General features: G+C 44.1%; 1 protein-coding gene across 10 annotated transcripts in view; it reads right to left on the bottom strand.

The window, feature by feature from the left end:
- SLC23A2 (solute carrier family 23 member 2) overlaps nucleotides 1–26,027 on the bottom strand; it is a 134,417-nt gene that overhangs the window by 50,330 nt on the left and 58,060 nt on the right. For 8 of the 10 annotated variants that reach the window (XM_058684966.1, XM_058684967.1, XM_058684964.1 and 5 more), the window contains one exon: nucleotides 7,659–7,757. The exons of 1 other annotated variant lie outside the window; for it this stretch is intronic. In XM_058684966.1, the coding sequence (XP_058540949.1) occupies nucleotides 7,659–7,757 (99 nt within the window). Of the gene's footprint in view, nucleotides 1–7,658; nucleotides 7,758–19,915; nucleotides 20,184–26,027 lie in introns of those variants that run through there. One more of the 10 variants, XM_058684971.1, reaches the window with a different exon arrangement.

Raw genomic sequence — 26,027 nt, 5'->3', positions numbered from 1 at the left:
ATATTAGGTGTTGCATGCTTTTTGAGCCCAAAATTTTCACCAAGACTGAACACGTTAGGTTATAGTCTAGACGTTTACAGTCAGTGTCTGCATTACTTCTGAGCTAAACAGAAAACTGAAGGTAACCCCAAGTCCCCCATGTACCCTTAAAACTGCTCTGGTTTCTAAAACTCTATGAACAGTTTCTTAGAATCCACGATGAGCATTTTTTCCTAAGTCTTTTGTACTTACAAAAGTGCCTAACAGGAAACAAAATTAAAAGATGTTCCACAAAAAAAAGGATAGCGACCTTCTGACTATACCTAGCCCCATTTGTGCCCCCTTGTCCACGGATACAGTCCACAGAAAGATGCGGACTCTCTGTCTGTCGCTTGATTTCCCATGCAGAGGTGGACAGGGATTTGGGGGCCAAATATTCTTGAACAAAAGGAGTGATGCAGTTCAGCCTTACCTTCTAAAGCCTAAAAGTAAATGTCTGCTGTAAGTTGACATTTGAGTTAATCCAAATGAGAACGGAGTATGACCTTTCAGAGAACTTTTTCTTACATTCAAACAACGGATATTGGCAGATTTGCATTCCTGAATGAGTTAAAATATACTATGTAAGTCTTTTAAAAATCTGGGATTTTTTAAAAGGGATGGTAGAGAAAGTACATGTGTATGGAAAATGTGATAGGATATGTGGTGATGTGCAGTAAAGGATGAACAACAGCAGGACTGGGTTGTCCAAACCCTCACACATTTCAAAAACAGCTTGGTCTTGCTTGGCAAGTGGGAGAGAACCTGCGAGTTCTGGGAATATGCTGCTCTTAAGAGTGTGTCTACCTCGAGCCTTAGGCTGCCCCAAATGGTTTATGCTAACAATGCCATTTATGGTGGGGGCCTTGAACCACACAGCATCAGTATGACCTTTGGAGGGGCTGGATGCTAACATCAGCCACATGGGTGGGTCAGCCATACTTAACATGGCTGGCCCCAATCAAAATACTGGATGCCAAGGCTGGAGTACACATCCCTGGCTGACTGAACAATCCTTGAGGGTTGTCACACATTGTTTTGGGGAAAATTAAGTGCTGCCCACATGCCTCTACTGGGAGGAGACAATGGAATGCTTCAGTTCCTTGGACCCTGCCCTATGTACCTTCTGCTGATTTTAATCTGTATCCTCTCACTGAAATAAACTATAATCATGAGTTTAATGGCTTTCCTGAATTCTGTGAGTCCATCTGGGTAACCACTGAACTATATTCGAGAACCCTCAACTCAGATTTTGGGAATCCGTGAACTCAGTTGACCATTTTGTTCACATGATAGAATTATGGATTATACAAAGGACAATCCAATACCATCTTATTACCCATGGCCTCACAGGTAGGGGTACTACTGCCCACAAAGAAACAAAAAATATCTGAAATCAGAGTATATAGTAACACTACAATTAACAGATTTGGACAACCTATTACAATAATATTGTGTGCAATATTATTCTAGTGATTCCAAAATAACTGGTTTTAACTATAAAAAGAACAGAAATGAAAAGATTTCATTATCTGTCCTCTTTCGGGTCTTTCACTAAGACATGTACACACACACCCCATTTTTCTTAGTAATGAGGGTGGTTCCATAACTCATAAATGGAACTAATATAAATGCCCATGAATGGTATTAAGATGACACAAAGTAGGAAACTATGTGGTCATGGGGGTCAATTAACCCTTGAAGACAAAATGCTGCACTGCCCCCCACCCTCGAGACAGGAATGTGTTTGGCCATTGTGAGCTATGGTACTACACTCAATTATCACTGCATGAAAATATAAACCATTTAAAACACTAAAGGAAAAAAAGGCCCTCCCAAAGCTTTTTTCGATGACTACATTAACAGGTTAACAATGTCATTTTCAAAAGACTTTTCCATCTTATTCTATGGTCTGAAATAATCTAAAGAACTAGGTAATTACCTGCCCATCAAAGAGTAGGAAACTCAGAATTCAGCTTTCTGGTTAGAGCCTTAAGACTGTCAATAACCTTTTCAACCTCCTCTATCATTATTTACCAAGTCTAGCATTTTTGCGATCCATTGTGGTCACTTTTTCTCTAGGAAATAATTTATGCTAGATCAAGAGTCAACAAACTTTTTCTGTAAATGGCTATATAGTAAATATTTTATCTTTTGTGGGCTATATAGTTCCGTCACAACACAACTCTGTCACTGTAGTGCAGAAGAACCTTCGATGGTATGCCAACAGGTGAGTATGGCTGTGTTCCAATAAAACTTTATTTATAAAAATAGGTATTGGGCCAGCGAGATATAGCTTGCCAATCCTTGCTACAGGGTTTCAAACTGATAATCATAAAGTTGTAGTTAACATCCTCCTTCACGGAGCACCTGGGTGGCTCAGTCGGTTGAGGGTCTGACTTCAGCTCAGGTCATGATCTTGCAGTCCATGAGTTCAAGCCCCGCGTCAGGCCCTGGGCTGACAGCTTGGAGCCTGAAGCCTGCTTCGGATTCTCTCTCTCCCTCTGTCTCTCTCTGCCCCTTCCCCACTCATGCTCTGTCTCTCTCACTCTCAAAAATGAATAAATGTTAAAAAAAAATTTTTTTAAATATCCTCCTTCACAATTCTTACATCACCTTTCACGTTGCTAATATATATTTGTGCTTTCTCATTTTTTTCTTTAATCAGGTCCGCCAAAGATCAAGTTCATTGGTCTTTTTTAAAAAAAGCTTTTGAGTTCCAGTTAAATATGGTAGACTGACCACCTGTCACTTCCTCTAACTCCTAAAAGCACACAGAAGGAATGATCACACCACAAATTTACAAAGATGAAGTAAACAAGAACAGAAGAAATTAGATTAACCCCCTGGTAGAATATGTAAAGCATTCACATGAGTTGTGACCCACTGGGGAGGGGGAGGAATCTAAAACCTGGGTGTTTAAAGAGGAAGAGCGTGAAGAAGTGAGCTGGTTGACCTAAAGACGCCCCGACAGGTTCTATGCTTGCAGACACAGATAAGAGTGGGAAAGGGAAGAGGATGGGCTTGAACAGCACAGACCAATCAAATACCCTGCTGCCTACTGCCATCCTCATCCTTCGAGATATGAAAAGGTACTGTTTTAAGAGCATGAACCAGAAAGACTTCCGCCTCAGTGGTTAAATGTAGTCATGAACAGTGGGATCCTCATTTGCTTCTGAAATGCCAGACACCAGGTTACAAAAGCCAGGCTAACACCCACAGGAGTCTAGACGATTCCTTTCTGGAGGAACAGACCCAGAAACAGTAGGCTTTAAAAATAACTAAAATAAAATAAATTTTAAAAAGTTTTAAAAAATAAAATAAAATAAAATAAAATAAAATAAAATAAAATAAAATAAAATAAAATAATAAAATAAAGTCAAGTCAAGTCAAATCAAAGTTATAGTAGAACAGAGGCGGTGCCTGGGTGGCTCAGCTGGTCAAGCGTCTGACTCTTGATTTCAGCTCAGGTTATGATCTCGTCGTGCATGAGATCCAGCCCCACATCGAGCTCTGCGCCGACAGCATAGAGCCTGCTTGGGATTCTGTCTCTGCCCCTCCCCAGCCTGCACGCTCTCTCAAGATAAATAAACTTTTTAAAAAGTCAGAAAAGAACAAAGAAAACAGAAGACAGGAATTCATCGAAGAGATTTAAAAATTTCTAAGAACTAAAGAACACGTTTGCAAATTAGACCCACCAAGTATTCAATGAATTAATGAAAACCTATTTAGAATGCACTTTACCACCAACGTTGCACATTGTATTCAGATATTTTAGAATGCACTTTACCACCAACATTGCAACGTTGTATTAAGAATGGCCCCAGAATAGAAATTTAAGAGCAAAGGGAAATAAAACATGGGTTGGTAGAATTTGGATAAAATAAAAAAATTAAAAAATTAAAAAACAAAGTAGAATAGAAGAACACGAGAAAACAGACATCATGAATAATACAGTAAAGGTCACAGGCTGGGGAAGAAAAAAAAAAAAAGAAATCAAACAATGTTGGGGGGGCAGGAGGGAGATTAGAAATGATAGCCAGAGAAGGCAGGCAGATCCAAACACCTATCATCAGAGCCCCCAAATAAGAAAACCCAAAGAACAGACTGAAACAAAAAATAAAGATAGAATTCAAGACAGCTTTACTAAAGTAAAAGGATCTTTAACGTTAAATACTCCAAGTGCCAGAAAAAACTGACCCAGAATGGTCAACATGAAAACCTATCTATGTAAAGTTACTGAATATCAAAGATAAATAAAGAATCCAAAAATAGCCAAAAAGATCAAGATACTGATAAAAAGAAGAAAACAAGACTGACCTGGTATCTTCACAGCCACAATCAATACCAAAAAATGAAAGAGTAGCAACAGTAAGTTATGACTCAATTATTCTCTCAACTTTGTATCACACAATTGTCCAAACATATACAAAGGTGGAAATATGGAATGCCGACCCGTACCTGTCTCCACCCTTCAAAAATTACCAATGCTGTGTTCTTGTTTAATCTATTCCAAGAGAACTTCCTTTTTCAAGAACTTCGAGTATCTCAACTACGGGGGGGGGGGGGGTGGTAAAGAAAATCCACAGGACTGAAGGTTAAAAAGACTTTTAACTTTAAAAAGAAATCTCAACATTATGAAATCAAGTTTATCTTCTATATAACGAACTCGGTGATAACTGCAACCACACAGCTGTTGCACCGACTGGCAGGCAGCCAAAGATCCCAGTGCCCAGCTGGGTGGGATATTCAAGCGAGGACACACTGTAAATTGTTCACCTGTGACCGTTTTCACATTTCGACAATCTCTGCTCCCTAAAAGCCTCATGTTATTTTACACTCTGTCCTCTCTTCCTCACGATGGCCCTGGGAAGTTACGTGCTTTATAACCCCTTTCACAAACGAGGAGTCGGAGACTCTGAGAGACTGAGGGAGCTGCCCAGGATCTGAACAGACAGGCTGTCCCCAAAGGCTGCATTTGCCACCATACTACATGGCCTCCCAGGGAGAAACAGAGCTGCTCTTTAGTCATTACGAGAAATACCTGATTTTTTGACGTTGTGATTAATAACAAATTGCCCAATACCCCTGCAACCACTTCACAAGCTCTTGTAAACACATGTGGTGGGGAATCTGTAAAACAACAAAATGCTGGTATTTCAATGGGAACATCTAAACCTTTTGCTTGTATTTACTTCATTTTGTTCCAAATGCCCTCTCTATAAACAAAATCAATTCTTCAACATCCCTCACTGAAAATTCTCAATGATACTGAGATCAAGTTCAGAACATACTGGGTGTGGGTCCCAATGCTATCTTACAGACTCACTGTTCCATGATCCTTCTGGGCCTTTTAGGAATACATGTCTTTGAGCACATTCCAAGATGGGTACCTTGTGGCTAATACCATATTAACCAGCATTTACCATTAGTAGTTAAGTTTTGTATAACGTTAAGTGAACATATGACAACCGAGAGCATGCCATAATTAGGAAAACAAGCATGAATATGGAGAACGCATAAGATGATCTCTCGGGCCCCCACTTCTCCCATCTCTCCTGCAATGTCGCATTGTTCACTCATGCTCAGCTGTCCAGAGACAGCCTGTCACTGCCCTCTGAAAAGCAAGATCCCAAAGAGCAGCATTCTTTGGTGTGAAGTTTTCTTTGCACAAATTCAAGACAGTGGAAATCCTAAACATTTCATTTTCTTCTTCTCTAAAACAGAGATAGTGGCAGCACCTTTCTAATAGAGCTTTGGTAAGGACTGAACGTGACCCATTGCTTAAAGCATTCAGCCCAAGGTCTGGACCATTAGCACTGTTTAGTACACGGTAGCTCTTCTCCCTGAACTTGCCATTTCATAAAACAAGAAGAGTGGCCAATGAAACAGGAAGATATTCCATCTCACTGGTATTCAAGGAAATACAAATGTATCAAAGTTTCAACAATGAAAAGATTTTCAAACAGATAAATGAATGTCTAGCATAAATGTGCTAATGTAAATAAGCTAGACACTTTTCCTACCGACAGTTCACTAGCATCAGTAAAAGGTGCCACTAGAGGTGTTAGAAAGCCCTGCGTGTTAATGCTCCTTGGTGTTCATTTCAAAAGGTGACTGTCACTTACTGGATACTGGAGGAGGAAGTCTAAAATCATGACAGTCTATACCCTGGAAATTCCGGTGGCTCTGATTAAGGGCCCAGTACCCGAGAACTAGATACAACCTAACGAGTCTGGGAATTCAGAAGCACTCTGCTGCAAGATGTACCATTTGGATGCTGAGACCCAAGCAGGCCAGGCAGTAGCTCGCTGCCCAGATCCCACTCTGCGGGCTGTGTCTCAGCTGCAGACGCAGGCGTCGGTCAACATGTCCACAGTGGCAACTATAATTTCTGCACTCTGAGGAGCAGCTTAGAATCCAAAACCACAGGAATGTCAACAACTCAGCATGAATCTAATTAGCCTCCAGAAAATTTATAATAGCCTGACCAAAAAGTAATATTGGTCAAGAGAGCCAAAAATGGAAAAAAGAAACCATACACAGACACAAAAATTTGATTATTCCAGAATTTCAATATGATTTCCTTGTTCTTTATCATTTTAGTGATTACACTGTAAACTTACTGTGCTAATTAATGCCCAAGCTGGGTACTATGTTTGCATTTATCAACTTTCTAGTGGTCCCTTTCTAAAATATTAACTGTGCACTATCTAAAGTACAATTCAGGGGACTCCTGGCTGGCTCAGTCAGCAAAGCATGCAACTCTTAATCTCGGGGTCAAGCTCCACAGTGGACATAGAGATTACTCTTAAAAAAAATAGAATACAGTGGTTCTAGAAATAAAGAAACTGATTAAATTAGCAAATTTTCACAACGAATACAAAATGTGCTTTAAAAAGTCTACCAAATAAAACTCAAATGAAATTGAGGAGTCTCAGAGCTACAGTACAATCTGGAAATATCCTCTTGTCAAACTCTTCATGCATTGGGCACAGTGACCAATCAATACAGAGTAAAAAAAGAAATTAAGGCATCTGGATCCTCTTTGGGCAGGCCTCTTCTGGCCTCTGTGAATAGGGTCACACAGACTAATCTCAAGGAAATGGGATGGCGAGGGAGGCAGGGGGAGCTTCTCCCCACCGTAACATGTGATTTCCGCCCCTTTGTTCAGTCTACGCAAGCTACCGCTGGCTTCTTGTATTATCTTGTTCACTCCAACAGAGTATGTACCAGGCACAATGCTAAGAACTACACAGGTTATTATTTCATTTACTCCTCACAACAACCGAAGACAGATGCTGACACTTTTATTCTCATTTTGGAGATGAGGCAACGGATGATGCCCAGAGACCTTAAGTAATTCCCTCGGGGCCCGGGTCACATTAGTACCCAGCCCTGAGTCCAGACCCCCACTCTTAACCACCTCCCTCAGCATCCTAAGGCTTTTAAATATAAGAACTTCTATATGGAGCTCACCTTAATCGCCATTTAGACAATGAAAAGTTAGTAACTTCTACTCCTCACCATCCCTTCTATTTCCACTATGAAGGGAACACACCCACTCGGGAGGGCCGAGACGAGCCTGGGGAAGGACAGCCACATCCCGTGACGGGGAGGAGGCTGGGGCAAGGGAGTACCTTTTCTGCGATGCCGTTTTCTGTGGTGTAGATTGCCATGAGCTCGGTGTCTTCGTTGTCCTGTTCACCGCTGGACGTGGCGCCTCCATTTATCACCACCTGAAGACAAACACTTCATTTATAGGCTGTTTCACCATGCACCGCTCTGCCGTGTGGAAACATCCTCCCCAAACACCTTCTGTCATTTTCACAACAGACACAAGCTGTGAGTCTTTTGCCTACCACATCAGCCAAGTTTCGAATTTTCTTAAAAGGAATTCCCGACAAGTGTGCGCCGCATCCGTGACCACACGTGGTTCCGATGGAGAAGAAATGCATCGTGGGGAGGCCGGAAACGGAGCACCCCCAGAGAGTCCACGGAGTGGGGCCTGCAGCTCCATCCAAGGCCAAGGGAGGCACAGTTGGGCACCGGAGTTGCTGTCTCCGGACGGGTGGGAAGCATCAAGGGCGGCCTTGGTCAAGAACCCTGCCCGAGTCACCGCGTGCTAAGGATTCTGTGTGGCATTCCCAGCAGGGGCAAGTCAGGCACTGCTGATCGCCTGACATGCTGGCATTTCCTGCCGTGGATACGACACAAACCAGCCTGCTGGTGCGTGCGGGCAGTAGTGTGTGGCATCAGACAAGCACAGGGGCCGTTCTTGCCAACAAAATCTAGCTTCTGGGCCCTCAAGATAAGAACCAGAACTCATCTTGAGGACTGGAAGGAAACCCCTGGACACATGCAGGCCACCAGACCTCATGCCTGCCCTGGCAAGGCACTTGGGGTCGTCCGAGGTTCTGGCTGTGTTCTGGCAGCCTGCAGCAGAATCTTAAAATATTTTTACTTTTTTTTTCTTTATAATTTATTTACTTCGAGAGAGCGAGCAAGCACATGCAAATAGGGGAGAGGCAGAGGGAGGGGGGAGACAGAGAGTCCCAAGCAGACACCACAATGTCAGCACGAAGACCAATGAGGGTCTCGAACTCACAAACCATGAGATCATGACCTGAGCTGAAATCAAGAGTCGGACTCTCAACCAACTGAGCCACCCAGGCACCCCTAAATATTTTTACTTTTTAGCCAGATGGTTCCGTTTCCAGAAATCTATTTTGAAACATTAATACTGAAAATAACTGTATGTGTGAATGACAGCACAACTACATTTTGTATAAATTTTTTTAACACTTACTTATTTTTGAGAGAGAGAGAGACAAAGTGCAAGCAGGAGAAGGGCAGAGAGAGAGAAGGAGACACAGAATCCAAAGCAGGCTCCAGGCTCTGAGCTGTCAGCCCAGAGCCCGACATGGGCTCAAACTCAGACCATGAGATCATGACCTGAGCCAGTCAGTCACTTAAGCCACCCAGGTGCCCCAGCACAACTACATTTTTAAAATAAGAGAAAAAAGACAAAGTATATAAAAAGTTTAAAATCTGATATTGCGAAGTATACTAAAGAGAAATAAAAGGTGAGATGGCATAGGGGAAGGTACCGTGCGATGTCTATAGCCCACAAAAGTTGGTACCAGTAGGGGGCGCCTGGGTGGCTCAGTCGGTTGAGCATCTGACTTTGACTCAGGTCATGATCCCACGGGTTGTGAGTTCGAGCCCCGCATTGGGCTCTGTGCTGACAGCTCTGAGCCTGGAGCCTGCTTAGGATTCTGTGTCTCCCTCTCTGCCCCTCCCCCACTCACACTCTGTTTCTCTCTCCTTCAAAAATAAACACTAAAAAAAAAAAAAAAAAAAAAAAGTTGTTACCAGTAGTTCATAAACACCTGCAAATAAAGCAAACAATCCACAGGAAATGGGCAAATGATAGATGTATGCAATTCACAGAAAAAATCTGAATATCTAAAACACACGAAAAGCTGTTCAACCTCATTTAAATTTATAGAAATGAAATTTTTTTGAAAAATTTCATTTTTAACATAACTTAGGGGGATATTTTAAAAGATGAATCTAGTGTTGACTAGGGTGTTGGGGGGAAAGCTATGCTTAGTTATCAGAGAAGATCACATGGACTGGCCTCTGTAGAGGGTAACTTAGCACTGGAACAGGCATTTTCTTGGATCCAATAACTGAACTCCTAGAAACATCCTCCAGAAATATCCATGCAAGTGGTATGTGCATTCAAGACTGATGAATGCACTATTTTTAAAATACTGAATCCCTGGAAACAACCTAAATGTTCATCCAAAAAAAAAAAAAAAAAGATAACCAATGGGGTTGGGGGGAAATAATGATGAACATTAAATTATGGGACATCCATTTCAAAAATAATGTCATTAAAAAGAAAATAATCAAAGCCACTAAAAAAGAAAAAAATAAGCTGATGCACTGATAAGAACTCCAAAAAATACAGTTTTTGAAAAGAGCCACAAAACAGTAAGCCTAGAATTATCACAATTATACTAAAAAAAAAAAAATCTTAATAACCTCCTTGTCTTAACACTTGGGAAAGGATCCAGAAAGGTCTGAAACCAACAACAGGAAGGTTGCCCTGGGGACAAGGAGTAATGATGGGCACTTTTCATTTTTCACTCTCAATACTGCTTTAGCATTTGGGTCTTTTATAAACAGCATGTATTTCTGTGTTTTTTGTATACTGCTGTTTTATTTGTATGTCTGTATGTTGCTGTATACTGGCACCTGGGGTGCCTGGGTGGCTTAGTTGGTTGGGCTTCTGACTCTTGATTTTGGCTCAGGTCACAATCTCACAGTTTGTGAGTTTGAGCCCTGAGTTGGGCTCTGTGCTGGCAGCACGGAGCAAACTTGGGATTCTCTCCCTCTCTCGCTCTCTGCCCTCCACTGCTCATGCTTGCACTCCTGCTCTCTCTCTCAAAAGAAATAAAACATTTAAAAAGTAAAAAAAAAAAAAAAAAAAGATGTTCACCAAAATATTAACCATGGTTGTCTTTAATCAGTAGGGCTGTTTTGACCTTTTACCCTTTATATATTTTGAGAATTTCCTAGAATGAGGACAACTTCTTTTTACAACAGGGGAGAAATTATAAAGACTAAAGATCTAAGCAGCATACCTTAGACTGAGGAGGTCCAAAGATATTTCAATCCACTTATTTTTACAAGTGAAGAAATCGGGCCAGTGAAAAATTAAACTTCTCATACAGGTTAATACCCAAGTATGAGGCTACTTTCAAAAAGTATGCCAGAGATCTCAATTACCTCCTACATAATTTTGACAGGGCAGAGTTTTCTTATGGCTCTTCAAATAAAGATTTACCTCTAAAACTACCTCTTCAAGTAATGCCATAGCTTTTTACCCAAGCTAACTGGGTTTGTGGCATTTGTTGGGCCATAAAACCAGCTGCGGGCGACACAGATGTTCCTAGCCAAGTTCAAGTCCACAACAGGAAACTCTTAACTATCAGAGCCATGCTCCAAGTCCCATCACAGCAGTGCTCAGCCCACGGAGACGCCAAGAGGTACACACACTCAGGATGAACTCTCTTACAACAACAACGCTCAGTTACTGAGTCATCAGAGAAACCCAGATCTGACTGAAAGTCCTACCCCGGCTGTAACTCATCCACATCTGCACTCATCGCTAGCCACTGTGGGGAACAACTGCTCTATGGGGACAGGGCTTCCTTTAGGGTGATGAAAGGTTTTGGAACTAGACAGAGGTGATGTTTGCACAACACCAGGAATGTATTAAATGTCACGGAGTTGTTCACTGTAAAATGGTTAATGTTAACCATTTGTGTGAGTTTCACCTCAATGTTTTTCTTTTCCAATCCGTATACTGGCACCAAAGAGATTTTAGCAGGAGTGATCAATTCCCACCCATTTCTGACTTATTCCTTACACATACTCTCAGTGAGAGAAGTACCATGAAATGCAAATGCTTCCCAGCCCAGGAAAAGGCTCGCGTACTCATTCCAGGAACCGTGCGAGCACTTGCTGCACCAGGTAATGAGGATGCGGTCCTGCCAGCCCCCAGGAGGCCACCTGGAGTGGGTGCCAGGCTGTAAGGAATTCTGACTCAACACGGGGTCCAGCAGGGAGCCACGAAGCAGTGCCGAGAACAGCAGTGCCACAATCGGATGTGTCCTACGATGGCCACTCTGACGCAGTGGGAGAGGAAGGGCAGCGTGCAGTACAGGGCATGGTGACAGGAACAGGAGCAGACAGACCCTTTATGAGGCTAGAGCCAGGCACCAAAGACAGTAGCTGCGGCCGAGGTGTCAGTAGTGCTCTGGGAAATGTAGTGTGGTTTGAGAGGAGCAAGGATGTGGCCTGATGCCCCCGGGGACTGGCCTGAGGGAAGCACAGCCTCACAGCTGCTCGGCGTGGGCGCCTGGGAGACACCACTGCAGTACAATGGGCAATACCCTAGCCCTGGACTGAATGTTGGGGACAGAGGGGGCGAGTGTCCAGGCCACCATCCAGTTCACTCACTTGGCGGCTGGCTGGATGTGGGTGCTGGGCCAAAGAGACTGGAGCAGGGAAGGGCAGAGAAACAAATCGGTACAAGAGCAGTGCGTGTAAGCCAATCCAAAAGGTATGTGTTTCATAGAAGGCACACAGGAGGCTTGTTTTCCCAGGCCAGTGTGGGGCATTTAACTATAAATATTACTGACCTAAATAACCTAACCATGACTTCTAACACATTTCCACAGGTCAAGCCCCCCCTGGGGACCTCGGAGCCCACCTTCCATCCCCATCAGCCTCCTGTTCCACAGGTGCACTGCTGTCCTCCACACGTGCCCTCCTCACTCTGCTCCAGCCCTCCACCAATGCCCTGGGGCAAAGGGAACAAGCGTGGAAGGCAGTAGGTTCTGGAGCAAGTGGGAGATGAACCAAGTTTCTACTGAAAGGAGAAGGGGATTCAGCACCAGAGAGAGGCTGAGGTGACAGAAGGCGGGGTAGGTCCACCAGGGCGCCCATCTGATCTGCTGCCCCCACTGTGCGTGCATACAGGAAATGACCTAACATTACTGAAAAAATAAAACACTGGTTTTACTAATGTTTCCTTTGGTTTATTAAACTAGCTATTCTGATGATCTATACATTTTTTAATGTGAAATTTAAAAAATCAAATGTTCAAAGCAATTCTTCAGGAAAGGCACAGACTTTTTGTTAAAAGGATAAAAAAAACGTTGCTTATACTATTAAAGGTTCACATTTTTGAATCTCTAAATATTATTTCAACTGGGAAATAAAACATGACTTGGAAAGCTTCTCAAATGCAGTGAGACAGGTTTTCTTTTGTGTTATTAATAGCATGGCAGATAACAGGGATCTTGGATCTTTCATATCAGTAAACTGATCTAGTTTTTATTTTAAAAAATCAGATTATTTTTGGGAACAAGATGTCCTTTCTCTCCCTGAAACTATTTGAAACCAGACTTGATGGCTTTAAATTTTTTCTGAACCAATATTGTATAATCACCCCACCAGCTGTGATTTAAGCAGGTTTTCTCTGCCTAAATTTGTCCAGCTGATGGCTTGTCGTGACATGCAGGGCTCAGGTTGTCTGTGGGTAGGAGTGTGTGTCTACTGCTCAATAAACATGTCTCTCTTGGTCAAGTGTTTTATCTCTAGTAAACAAAGACAATAGTGCTAAAGTACTTGTTTGTAAACAGTAATCCTGAGATGGCCAAACCTACAGGAAGCAGGAGAGACAGGAGCCATAGCTGAGGAGTATCATGCTGAGAGACAGTATCATAGCAAAGTCAGTTTCAACTGACAGCAAATGAGCCTGTGTTACTCGCAGAGAAGTTACAGCGAATCAGCAGCTGTGGACACCGGTAAGCTAAAGCGTACCGGGAACCTGGGAAACCCAGTGCTTCTGAGCAGAGGTTCAGAAATCAGTTTATCACCTATTTGAAGTCTGGTGTCAATCACCCACCACTATCATGTGTTCAGTAGCTAAGCAAGCCATTTTATACTTACTCACTTTCGAGTAATAATGAAGTACCCCAAATTACCTGTTTTCTATTCAGGTAGCACTATTCTTACCCTCCTATACATACACACATACACATACACATACACACACACACACACACACACACACACACACACACACACGATTATTTCCACTAGTTTCCATATCTACTCTACAATTAAAATGTGTTTAAAGAATAGAGGTATCAAGGTGTCAAGGGGCACCTGGGTGGCTCAGTCAGTTAGGTGTCTTGACTCTTGATTTTGGCTCAGGTCATGATCTCACGGTTCCCGAGTTTAAGCCCTGCCTGCTTGGGATTCTCTCCCCCCTCCCTCTCTCTCTGTCCCTGCATAGCTCATTCTCTCTCTCTCTCCCTCTCTCTCAAAATAAATAAATAAACTTAAAAGAAAAAAAAGGAAAAAAAGAAAAAAAAGAATGGAGATGTCAAGATTAGTGTTTCTCAGCCTTTAACCCAAACCCCTTTTAAATGAACATTAAATAAATAAATAAATAATATAAAAATCTTCCACCTACTTTCAGTATTATTTGAAATTTCAAAGTTAATTACCATTAAAAATAAATCAAGGTTAGTATAATACAATATATGCAAATCTCCAGAGTTTGTCGATCTTAGATTAGGATACTCCAAAAGATATAGTTGACAGAACTAACACAACACTAGTAACCCTAAAGTTGTCAGAGGTAGCAAAGCCCCTAACCTTGTTTTCATTGCTTCCTCAAATATGGCGGCCCCAAGGACACTCCTGACAGCCACATGCAAGTTAAACCACCTAGAGCAACTTACTGCAGCCTCCTTCACTTGGCACTGCCCAGCCTAGGTCTTCTTAGGGAAGCCTCTTAACTTCTTCAGCCTTCTCCAGAGAGCACCTGCAGCTGTAACGGCCAAAGTACTCTTGGAGTTCCGGATATGTCCCACCTGTCCCCTAGCACAACTTGTGCCTCGCCTCTCCCCAATTCCAGTCCCTATCCCGAAGCACTGGATGGGTTGGTGTGCCTGTCACCAGCCCCCAAAGAAAGCCCTCTGTGCTCCCCCTCCCACACATCCCATGACAATGGTGATAGAGACAGCTGTCATTTGCTGGGCAGATTCATGCCAACACTGGGTTGGGCACTTCCCTTCAAGTGAACATCCTCCCTTCAAGGGGAGATTTACAGGGGTGCCTGGGTGGCTCAGTTGGTTAAATGTCTGACTTCAGTTCAGGTCATGATCTCACAGCTCGTGGATTCGAGCCCCATGTCGGGCTCTGTGCTGACAGCTCAGAGCCTGGAGCCTGCTTCAGATTCTGTGTCTCCCTCTCTGCCCCTTCCCTGCTGGTGCTTTCTCCCTCTCTCTCTTTCCCTCTCTCAAACTTTAAAAAAAAAAAAAAAAAAAAATCAGAACTTAAAAGTTTATTCTGAGAGAGAGAGAAAGAGAAACAGAACACAAGCAGGGGAGGGGCAGAGAGAGAAAATCCCAAGCAGGCTCTGCACTGCAGCACAGAGCTGGACATGGGGCCTGAACTCACAAACTATGAGATCATGACCTGAGCTAAAATCAAGAGTAGGATGCTTAACCAACTGAGCCGCCCAGGCACTGCTACAATTGTAACTTCTAATAGGTCTGTGGCATTTCCAATCATTGCTACAACGCAAAAGAGGTAAAGAGGCTGGGGTAGAGAAGACAGACATTAACAAAGGAAAGAATATGAACAGCCGAGGAACAGAGGAAGAAGTGCTCCACCTCATTAAAATTCAAAAACTAAAGCAATAAGATGTCAGTCTCTTGCTTACTGATTTTTTTTTAATTAAAAAAAATTTTTTAATGTTTATTTCTGAGACAGAGAGAAAAGATGAGAGGGGGAGGGGCAGAGAGAGAGGGGACACAGAATCCAAAGCAGGCTCCAGGCTCTGAGCTATCAGCACAGAGCCTGTGCACTGTGAGTGCAGGGCTCAAACTCACAACCCACAAGATCATGACCTGAGCCAAAGTCAGATGCTCAACCGACTGAGCCACCCAGGCACCCCTTATTTTAATTTTTAAATTTTATTTTAGAGGGACAGAAAGTGAGTAGGGGAGAGGGGCAGAGGGAGAGAGAATCCCAAGCAGGCTCCCGTTCAGCTCAGAGCCCCATATGGGGCTCGATGTCATGACCCTGGGACTATGACCTGAGATAAAATCAAGAGTCAGACGCTCAACCAAATGAACCGCCAGGCGCCCTTGACTTGCTGATGTTTATTTATTTTTTTTAACGTTTATTTTTGAGACAGAGAGAGACAGAGCATGAACAGGGGAGGGTCAGAGAGAGGGAGACACAGAATCTGAAACAGGCTCCAGGCTCTGAGCAGTCAGCACAGAGTCCAACGCAGGGCTCGAACCCACGGACCGTGAGATCATGACCTGAGCTGAAGTCGGACGCTTAACCGACTGAGCCACCCAGGCGCCCCGGATGTTTAAATCTAAGACCTATTATTGGCACAGGGGAGGCGGCATCTCGCACAACTGCTGGGAGTATAAACTGCTGCAGTAAGGTTAATATACAGCAGGCTAACATCTGCTCTGGCAAAGGCTGAGAAACAACCCAAGGTCCCAAGGACAGTGGATAAATTAGAACCACAATTTGCTATTATGTCACAAGTACAAATGATGTTTTCAATGGCATCAATATGCCAGGATATAATATGAAGTTAAAGGGCTTTTTACAGCAGTGGGGGGGGGGGGGGGGGCGGGGGTAGAGAGAGGGAGAATGAACTTGATAAAACATCCCCCAAATATTTGTTTCAAATGTCTAGAAAGAAACAAGCCAAAAAAGCATATTGTTTTTCTGGCTGATGGGATTCTAAATGATTTGGTTTTCCCCTCATTCTATCATTCCATAGTTTCTAAATTTCCCACAATGGACATACTTCTTTTGTAAATGAAGAAGTTATACAAATAATGAAACAATAAAAGAAACAGATGTAAACTATAAAAAATATATAGTAAAAGAACACATCAGTTTTCTCGCTACTTCCATTTTATTCCAGCACCACGTTTGTGCCATGAAGCCTGGGGCGAAACGTGATGCTTTCGAACATCCGTATCTTTTTTAAATGCCTATCTTCCATCTCAAGTACAGTATCAAATCCTAACAGGAAATTAGCTTTTTCTGCCAAAAGAATTATGGACTTAGATTATGGTAAAGAAATCAATCTGAAATACCTAACCTGTAATTGTTAAAGCCTGGGAGCCTGCCTACCTAGCTTAGGTAAACACAGTTTAGGGGTGAATGGAGAATTTAGAGGTAGCAGGTTTAGGAGGTATAAACACGTACAAGAGAAAGAAACCTCAAATAGTCTAGGAATGCAAAAGACATGGGCAGGAATGACAATCAGGGCTTGCAAAGAACAAGGCTGGGAGGCTAGGAGACCAATTAGAGGTTCACATGAGGACCCCAAGAGTACCCCATTAGGCCGCAGCCATGGCGCGAATGGTGAGGGGGCTTAAGTGGGTGGGGAAGGGGAAGCTTAGGCAACTACCTTTGTTGCCCTCCAGTCACATCTGGTAAAACTCAGAGCACAAAGCAAGCATCGAGTAAGAGTAGAATGGACAAGATGTGCTTTACGGCCCGGATTCAGTGGATCTGGCCTCACACAAAATTAAGAGACAGTCAGCCAAAACGCTTCTCAACTTTGTAAACCTGCTCTAGGAAGTGACTGCACCAATTCTGTTATTTCGTGATCATTTATACCAAACTATGTCCCAACTACTAGGTGAACTTTTTTTTTTATTACTAACATCTCTCATTTAAAACTACCAAAGGTCTATTTGAATTAAAAGCTGAAGTATCAAATACTATCTGAAATCTCAAAACCAAAGCATAAAAATTCACTTTAATGGGGCACCTGGCTGCCTCAGTCGATGGAACACATGACTTTTCATCTCAGGGTTGTGAATTCAAGCCCCATGCTGGCCAAACAGACTACTTAAAAATCTTTAAAATTAATTTTTAAGAACATGAACTCTAGAAAGAAAGAAGGGAGGGGCTCCTGGGTGGCTCAGTCGGTTGAGCGTCCAACTGTGGCTCAGGTCATGATCTCACGGTTTGTGGGTTCGAGCCCCGCATCAGGCTCTGTGATGACAGCTCAGAGCCTGGAGCCTGCTTTGGATTATGTGTCTCCCTCTCTCTCTGCCCCTCCTCCACTCTCTCTCTCTTTCTCTCTCCCAAAAATAAACAAACATTAAAGACAGAAGGGAAAGAATCTCTCACACTATGCATCAAAACCACTTGCATCCCATCTTTTCAGTGTTTTTATTTCAAAGCATGTATCAGCATATCCCACTTCCTAAAAAATCTTTCCAACTGATAGACTTTAAACAGCAAGTTATGCTGCCAATCTTGGCTGTTCGTTTTTGACCTGTCAGGAGCATCCCTTCCCTTACGTTGGCCACTACGCAGTAGACTCAAGCTCTTATCTTAGAGGAGGAAGAGGAATTAAACCAACTCTCTGGGAACCACAGCAAACATACTCTCTTCATCCTCTGACTGGTGTCAGAATCACACTCTCGATCCCAAATCTAATTATTCTTCTGAAAGAGAACATTTCCCAAGACAACTATTATTACCATCCAGCTGAGACTTAATGGTTTTAAGAGCTAACAACTCCGAGCCCTCTATTTAGGAATGCATCAGAAGAGACCCCCACGGCACCTGGCATTTAAGTCACAAGAACAAGGACATTTTGGAAGTTTCCATACTCAGTTTTTTAAATAGAACTATCTGCACCAAAAAAATCTGGTGCCTTCTTTTCACTGCTGAGGATGAGCCTGTTCAAATCTGCCATCAGAGAGCCAGCAGCCTAGAGGAATCAGAGTCATTATTACATGGTTTCTTTACCCACCCTTCCCTATCTCTGCCTTCCCTTTAAGAAGAAAAAGCAAGAGAAGGGAAGGGAAAGAATGGGAAGGAGAGGAAGGAGGGGGAAGGGACAAGAAAGAGGGAAACGGGCACCTGTCTCCCTGGCTGCCCTCTTACATGGTACAGCTCTGGGCTGCTGCCCTCCCCACCCAGTACCTCTGGCTAGACCAGGGCTCTTTCTCTGACTTCCATGTAATGACCTCCTTTTTTCCTTCACAGACTTTCTCACGATCCATCGCCTTCTTCTACTTCAACTTTGAAGTTTAAACTTTCCCTCCTTTACCTGTAACTTAAAAGACAAGGACAATGTCTTTACTGGTGCTGATAAAATGCCCCAGATCGGCAGCAAACAAGGAAAGCCCTCCTTTTCTCTGGTTTGCTGGATTACAGAAGTGGCCAAATCTGGCAGAAGCGTAAATTTACAGGAAGAGAAAAATTCATTTGTAGTAACTATAAAGGTGGGAGGCAGGGGACCCAAAGATATTTTCTGATCAATTCCATAACCTTCCAATTCAAAATTATTCTTTCATTTTTAAATGCTTTGCTATATTTGCCACATTTCCTAATGTGAATGCATATTACTTTTACAATCAGAGCAGGGTCTAATCATATAGCAGACTTTTGAGAAAGTTTCTCTGAAAGAGCTGAAATGTTCTCAGCGATTTCATATACTTATGTTTGGTTGTTACCAAGGTGACCATGTAATTTCCCATCCAAACCAGGCCCCGTATGGGAGATCAGGGGAGCTGGATCTGTTGTGTGAACGGGAACAACAGACCTGTGCTTATTTCAGACAGGTGCCTCCATGCCCCCAGGTGCCCAACCTCAGCGCCTCCAGCCTGACCTTGCTGCCCACATCCAACCCGACACCAAGTCTCGTCACTGTCATGTCTACCTCTTCGCTCCTCTCAGAGCCACCTGTTTCCCCACCCACCTGTCTTTCCTTCTAGGTGCCCCCAAGGACCCCAGGCCCCAGCTTCTCCACCCCAGCAGGCCTTCTCATGGCCTTGCTACCCCACTGGGACTGGTGGAACATCCCTGCCACTGCTCTCCCACAAACTCTCAACCCACTGTCCTCTCTGGCCCTCACCTGGCAAAGGCCCTGCCCTGGCTAATCCTACAGCCCACCCATATTCTCCACCCACGAGGCTCACAATGCCTTCATGGCTGGCTGCCCACCACACTGCTTTCTTGGTTCCCCTCCCACCTTAGCAACCACTCCTTATGTGTCCCCTTTGCTGGCCCTCCTCCACCTCCACACCGTCTTGGGCCCTCAGACCCCCTTACGTCCCTAGCGACATCACCTCCCAGGTTATACCATGCAATTCCCTGGCTCTAAATACCCTCTCCCGCTACAAACACCCATGCTGCTTCCCTAAGCACCACAATCTTGAGCCCTTTTCCTACCCAGTGTCCCCGTGGCCAACACCACATTCCTGAGCTGCCCCTACTCCCCCCCCCCCGCCCCACTCACCTGTCTTCCATCCACCTCAGTACTTGGCCAATTCTTCCAGATGCTCAGGGAAAATACCTGAAGCTGTTCTCGCCTGCCCTCTCTTGCTTCTATCCTCATCCAGTCAGCTCTGCTCCAGGGCCTGACCACTTCTCACCACCCCCACACAACTAGCACCCTGGCTGGAGCCACCGTCAGCTCACCGCCCTGTGGGAGTCCACTCCTGACTGGTCTGCTCCCCTCTTGGCAGCCAGAGAGAGCCTTTTAAAACTAGGCAGGGCATGCCACTCTGCTCAAAGCCCTCCAACAGTTTTTCATTGAACTCAGGAAAAGCCAAAATTCTTAGCAGGGTCACACGGCCCACATAATCGCTGTTGACCCCCTCTTGCCCTCTGTCCAGCCACACCACCTCCTCAGGATCCCTCAGACGTACCAGGCACCTCCCCCTCAGTACCTTTGCACCTGCTGCCCACACACTGCCACGGTGGGCTTCCCTCAACTCCTGCAGGCCTTTATTCACATGTCATCTTCTCGACACAGCCTTTCCTGGCCAGCTGAACATGCAACACCTCACTCCTAGCAGTTTCTCTCCTTCTTCCCTATTTTATTTCTGCATTCATATTTGTCAACATCTAACATCTCCACCTGACTTACTTCTAGCATGCACTCCTGACTTGTCACCAGCATGGAGCTCTGAGAGGTCAGGGACTTGTCTGTTTAATTCACTACTGTTTCCCCAGAGCCTTAAACCTGTGGGAAGCACTCAGCACATTTTAAGGGATGAGTTAGTTAATGGCCTACAGGTCCTAGGTGATCCCTATATGACTTCACATTGCATTCCTCACTATCCCTCTTCCTTCATTTATTTCCTTCCAGAATTTGTCACTGGCTGCCATTTGATGCTTCTACTTCTTTGTTTATTGTCCATCTCCTCCCACAACTGGAAGTCAATGCCAAGAGAGCAGGAACCAGGTGGGCACCTAGTGAACATCTGCTGCAGGAAGCAGTCCCTTTCCTGCCTGCCTTCCCAGACCAGGCCACGATGGGCTCTTACCTGGACTGCCGTAACACCGCATTGGGCTTCCTATCTCCAGACACTTTCCTTTCCCAGCACCCGAGGCAGGAATTCTTTACCCCAAAGCTCAAGTAACTTTGCTACAACTGTTCATCGGCTCCCCGGCTCCCCACCTCCATTCTCTGTATTCTGACGGTACTAAGCTTGTGCCAGGACAAGGCATGGCCATGTTGTTCCCCAGTTGAACAGCCCTGGGTCTCCCTCCTCTTGACCTGCTTCACCTAGACATTTCTCAGGACTCTGAGGTCCTCTCCCCTGGGAATCTGTGACAGCCTCCCCACCCCCGACCATAACGTGGCTGGGCAGAGGCCCCTAAGGGCCGACTTGCCATCTCTCTCCTAGTGGGGTGTAGTGGCTTTTTACACGCTCTATGTGGTGCCCACCCACTGGGGGCCCTATGGGTTCCTGCCATTATATGACTCTGAGAAAAACACACTAGGGAAGTGGAAACAAATTATGGATTTGTATGAACCATGAGTGTTTCTCCCACAAGTTGAACCTAATGAAGCTACTATTGAGTCCATACCCCTAACATCTCCAGACTAAACGATCTACTCTTGGCACCCACGAGAGGAGACCCCAATATTCTCACAGAGGCTATTAGAAAAAGGAGAAGACACAAAACCTTAAAGAACCCTAAACACTTTTTGCCAGCTGTGAAATTGGCACTGGAACATCAACGTGTTGAAACAACAGGCTGTACTACCGGTGGGCCTCTGCCAACACCAAGTTCAGGCTATTAACTTGGTTTCCCCTGGACACCCCTCCGGGTTCAGATGACACAAGAGCCACCGACACAGGAGAACTGCAGAGCAAACACATGACCTTTACCTGGCTGGTGTCCTTAGGGTTCAAGCCTTTTTGTGGTTTTTCTGGTTCTAGTTTCTTGCCACATGGCATTCGCCCATATGACACATTTCCTACTTGCCTTTAAAAGCATACAAATTTGCCTAACAAGATTCCCATGGGATAAGGAGATCTTTTGTTATGTTTCTCCTATTTAATATCAATTCTGATCACACGATCTAACTTCTCTGAATGCCAGGGCTTTGCAAGTCTCTGGTTCTTCCTGTGACCTATTCATTGTTCTTCTATGTATGGATTTATTCTTTTTCTCTTTAAGTTATTGTCATGGGCCATTATTTTACTTTGTTTAAAGAAACTCTGATCCCCTTTCCATGTGAGTTTCTCAAAAGTCACCTCTTGCCCCATTTGAGGAAGCTTTTATTCAGCATAGGAGGCCAAAGAGAATCTCCAGTGAGAAGATCCTCAGCACCCCATCCCCACCTCCAGCAGCCTGCTCCAGCAGACCTCCCCAATATGGTTCGAGGAGCAGCCAGCTTTGGTTCCTGCTGCCCCAGCCTCCGGGCACTGATCTCTCACACAGTAACAGCTGACAGCCTGAGCCCCAGCTTCTGACTCCAAAGCAAACATGAAAATAAGAGCCTGCATTTTAGTCTGGCAAGGCCTTGACCAGCAAGCAAAAAGAGATGGGCTAACCAGTAGCCTCGTGAGGCTGTCAAGCACTTGATCAGTGCGACTGAGGAACTGAATTTCAGATTTTCATTTTAATGAGTTTAAATAGCCACATGTAGCTAGCAGCTACTGTGCTAGGCGGCACAGATCTGGCGAAAAGGACAAGTATCATTTATTGGTGCACAGAGAGGCCATGTCATATAAGAGAAAACAATACACAACCAGAATCACCAAGTCAGCCAGATGCTCACAGTGACAAGGAGCTGGAGGCAACAAGAGACCGAACCTCATCTTTCACCTTCGCTCTGGCCAGAGCATCAGCTACAGCAGTTCAATCCCCGCCCATCCCAACTCTTTAAGAACATCCCCAAGAACACCTGTTAGAGTCAGCAGATCAATCCACCATACCTGTTATTAGTACTGCTTACGTGCAGCTCCTGTCTTCCTCACTAGCTGTGAACTACCTGGAGCCAAGAGCCTGTGTGATCCAACTGATAGAAAAGTCTAGCTAATGCACCAGGTGAACTGTAGGCTTGGGGCAAACGCATGTACTTCACCTTCCCATAGAACTATCAGGAGAGTTCTACAGCCACCTTTAGCTCTCAGGTTGTCAGATTCAATGAAATTAGCGTCGAGACCTTCTGGGCGGGACGAGGAACAGGGAGATACAGATGTACATCCCGAGAGCAGAGAGGCAGCGACCCAAATAATCCTACCAGCTGGACAGTGGAAAGAGAGCAGCTGTGACCTAGCCCCTTACACCTGTCCTGTTAACAAGCAAATCATGCAGAATGGTCTTCTATCTTAAGCTTTCTTAGGCAGCAATTTCACTAGTGATTAAATACGGGCAATGCAGCTTTCCTACACGTGAACTATTTCTTTAACAAACACTCCTTGTTAGACTTTTGTTTTCATCTGTTTTCCTGCTGCTTGGCCTTCTGCTTTCTCATATGCCCTGCAGGCGCTCGTGTGAACACACTTCCTGACCTCCCTGCTTCTAAGTCATCCTGGTGGTGCGTGTGCTGACCCTTCACAGCCCCTCCTCCTGGAAGCTCACGCCCATGATGCCAACTCTAGTTGTCTTCTTTTTATCCCCCTTTTTGATACTTACCTTGATAGCCCCACACAGCGGTAAAAATTCCAGAAGTTCCCTACTGAAACTGCTATAATGTTAAACTGACCTTAGGTGTACATTATGTTTATATCCAACTACACGTATGTCCACGTTCTCAGCTCCCATGTACTTGCAGGAGCAAGTAGAGAATGGTAGAGGGGGTGCCTGGGTGGCTCAGTCGGTTAAGTGCTGACTTCGGCCCAGGTCATGATCTTGCAGGTTTGTGAGCCCTGCACTGCACTCTGTGCTGACAGCTCAGAGCCTGGAGCCTGCTTCGCATTCTGTGTCTCCCTCTCTCTCTGCGCCCCGCCCCCCCACATTTGCACACTCTTGCTCTCTCTCTCAAAAATAAAATAAATATTTAGAAAAATAATTTAAAGAACAGTAGAGGGAAAAACCCAAAACAGACAAACCTTTCTGTAACAAGAAACATAAAAAGCAACGAATAGGCTGACACTGGGGCAGGCAGGGCTCTGAGCCCAACAGACCTCGGTCAGGCAGCCCTCGGCTCCAGCTGGTAGACAGGAGCTGGGGAGCCCCCACACAAGGGGGAAAAGAACCAGGTCCATTGCTCAAAGCCAGGACCCAGCAGGTCATGTCATGGTCGGCACCACTGAGGGAGAGAGTAAGACCTCTGCCATACGACCTGGTCCTCGACTGGATCCAGAAAGAGAGAATGCAAAACCACAGCAACAGAAGTGGGAAGTGGAGGGGAGAGGGGAGAAAATCTCAAAAGAAACACTCAGAAGAGGATTTCACACCTCTTGATAAATAGAACAATTGGAGAATTACTTTAAAGTAAGTACATTAGGGTCCTCGGTGGTTTAAATAAAAAAACATTTTTAAACAACACAAACACACATACGAGAAATTAAGAACCAAAAATAGGCAGGAGTGAACCAAACAGAAATCTCAGAAACAAGAACTATAATCAATGCAACAAAAATTCAACATAAACACATGACCATACACAAGGAGCTAGTAAACTGGAAAATAACACTGGGGAATCCATCCAGAATCGTCACTAGAAAAAGATACCCAAACCATGAGAATGTGGTTAAAGAGAAACACAGACCGACTGGAAAGCTCTAGTGTGTAATTAACAGAAGTTCATCCAAGAGTTGAGAGCAAAATACAGTTATTTTCAGATGTACAAAGATGAAGGCAGTGACCGTTCACAGACCCTCAGTGGTTTTTTTGTTTGTTTTTTTAAAGAAAAGTGAGCAAAGAGGAAGGGAGAGGGAAACAAACAGGGGAATAAGTATGAAAAAGGACAGCAAATGCTGTGGGTTTAACAAACTGTAAAGTATCACAATCTGAATATGAAAATAAGTCAACCTAAAACTCGACCATAACGACAAGGTGGGTGGGTGACCAAGGAAGCTCCAGTTTTTTTCTCTCAAGTAGAGGGTGAGGGTGAGCGGTCTGCTGGGCTCTCAGGCAACAGGAGAGGCAAACTGATAACCAGGCACAAAACCCTCCTTTTCATTTTTCAAAGATGATCTTATTTAAACTTGAAAAACCAACTCGCCTCTTTCTCTAGAAAGACTGTCTATGTCAATCCTAAGCCTTCAACACAGCAGAAAATACCATTTAAAATTTTCACTTTATAGGAAGAAAGAAAACAGTGATGTGAGGTGTAAAATCATTGAGACAGCTCTGTGAATTAATTAATAGGGTAAAAAAACAAAATGTGAATACAAGTCGGGTCAATCAATGTGCTTAAAGATACGTGTTCGCATCCTTCTTCCTGAGTTAATGCCACAGTGAGGCAAATTCCAGGACCATTCAGTAAGGAATCTTAGGACAAGGTATTCTTGCCCTTAACCTCATTTCCAGTATTAAGAGAAAAACAGCCAGAGGCAAGTTCTCTCTGAAGAGCTTTTTCCTTTTTTGAACCAACACTTTAGGTAACTTTATACACATCAAATCATAATCCTGCATCTGGAAAAATATTAGCATTGAATATAATGAACGTGTGTAATCAGCCTTATCTAACTGATAACACTTGTCCAGATAAAACTACATCTTGGATGCTGCTGCCATAATACAAAGCATGGACTTTTAGGTTCCAAATAGTAAGTCATCCATTCCTTCTCCTACTTTGCAATATAAATCCACAAAGTTGGGTTTGGGGTTATTTCGGTAGAACCCAGTTTTGGAGACAGAATTAAGCTCGTAGCACGCTCCAGTACACAGTAAGCACTGGGCTGATTTCATGATGTTCCCGCCAATGCATGCTTCCTTCCTGGAGCTAATCCCATCAGGTGACTGGGCAGAAAGTAGTAGAGCCAAAACCTGAGTCAGCCAACAGGGCGCCCAAAGACTGTCTCACGTGAAAAGCATTTGGTTTTCAAATGCCTTAACCTTCACTGACAACAGGGGTATTAAAGCTAATCCTATGCTGATTCAATACAAAAACTACTTGAGAGTGATTCAAGAGGAGAGAAAGAAGGGAACATAGTTAC

This window comes from Neofelis nebulosa, chromosome 9 (assembly GCF_028018385.1).
Source record: "Neofelis nebulosa isolate mNeoNeb1 chromosome 9, mNeoNeb1.pri, whole genome shotgun sequence".
In the NCBI taxonomy this organism is placed as follows: Eukaryota; Metazoa; Chordata; class Mammalia; order Carnivora; family Felidae; genus Neofelis; species Neofelis nebulosa.
Note: the sequence above shows the minus strand (reverse complement) of the source record. Positions and strands in the feature narration are given on the sequence as shown.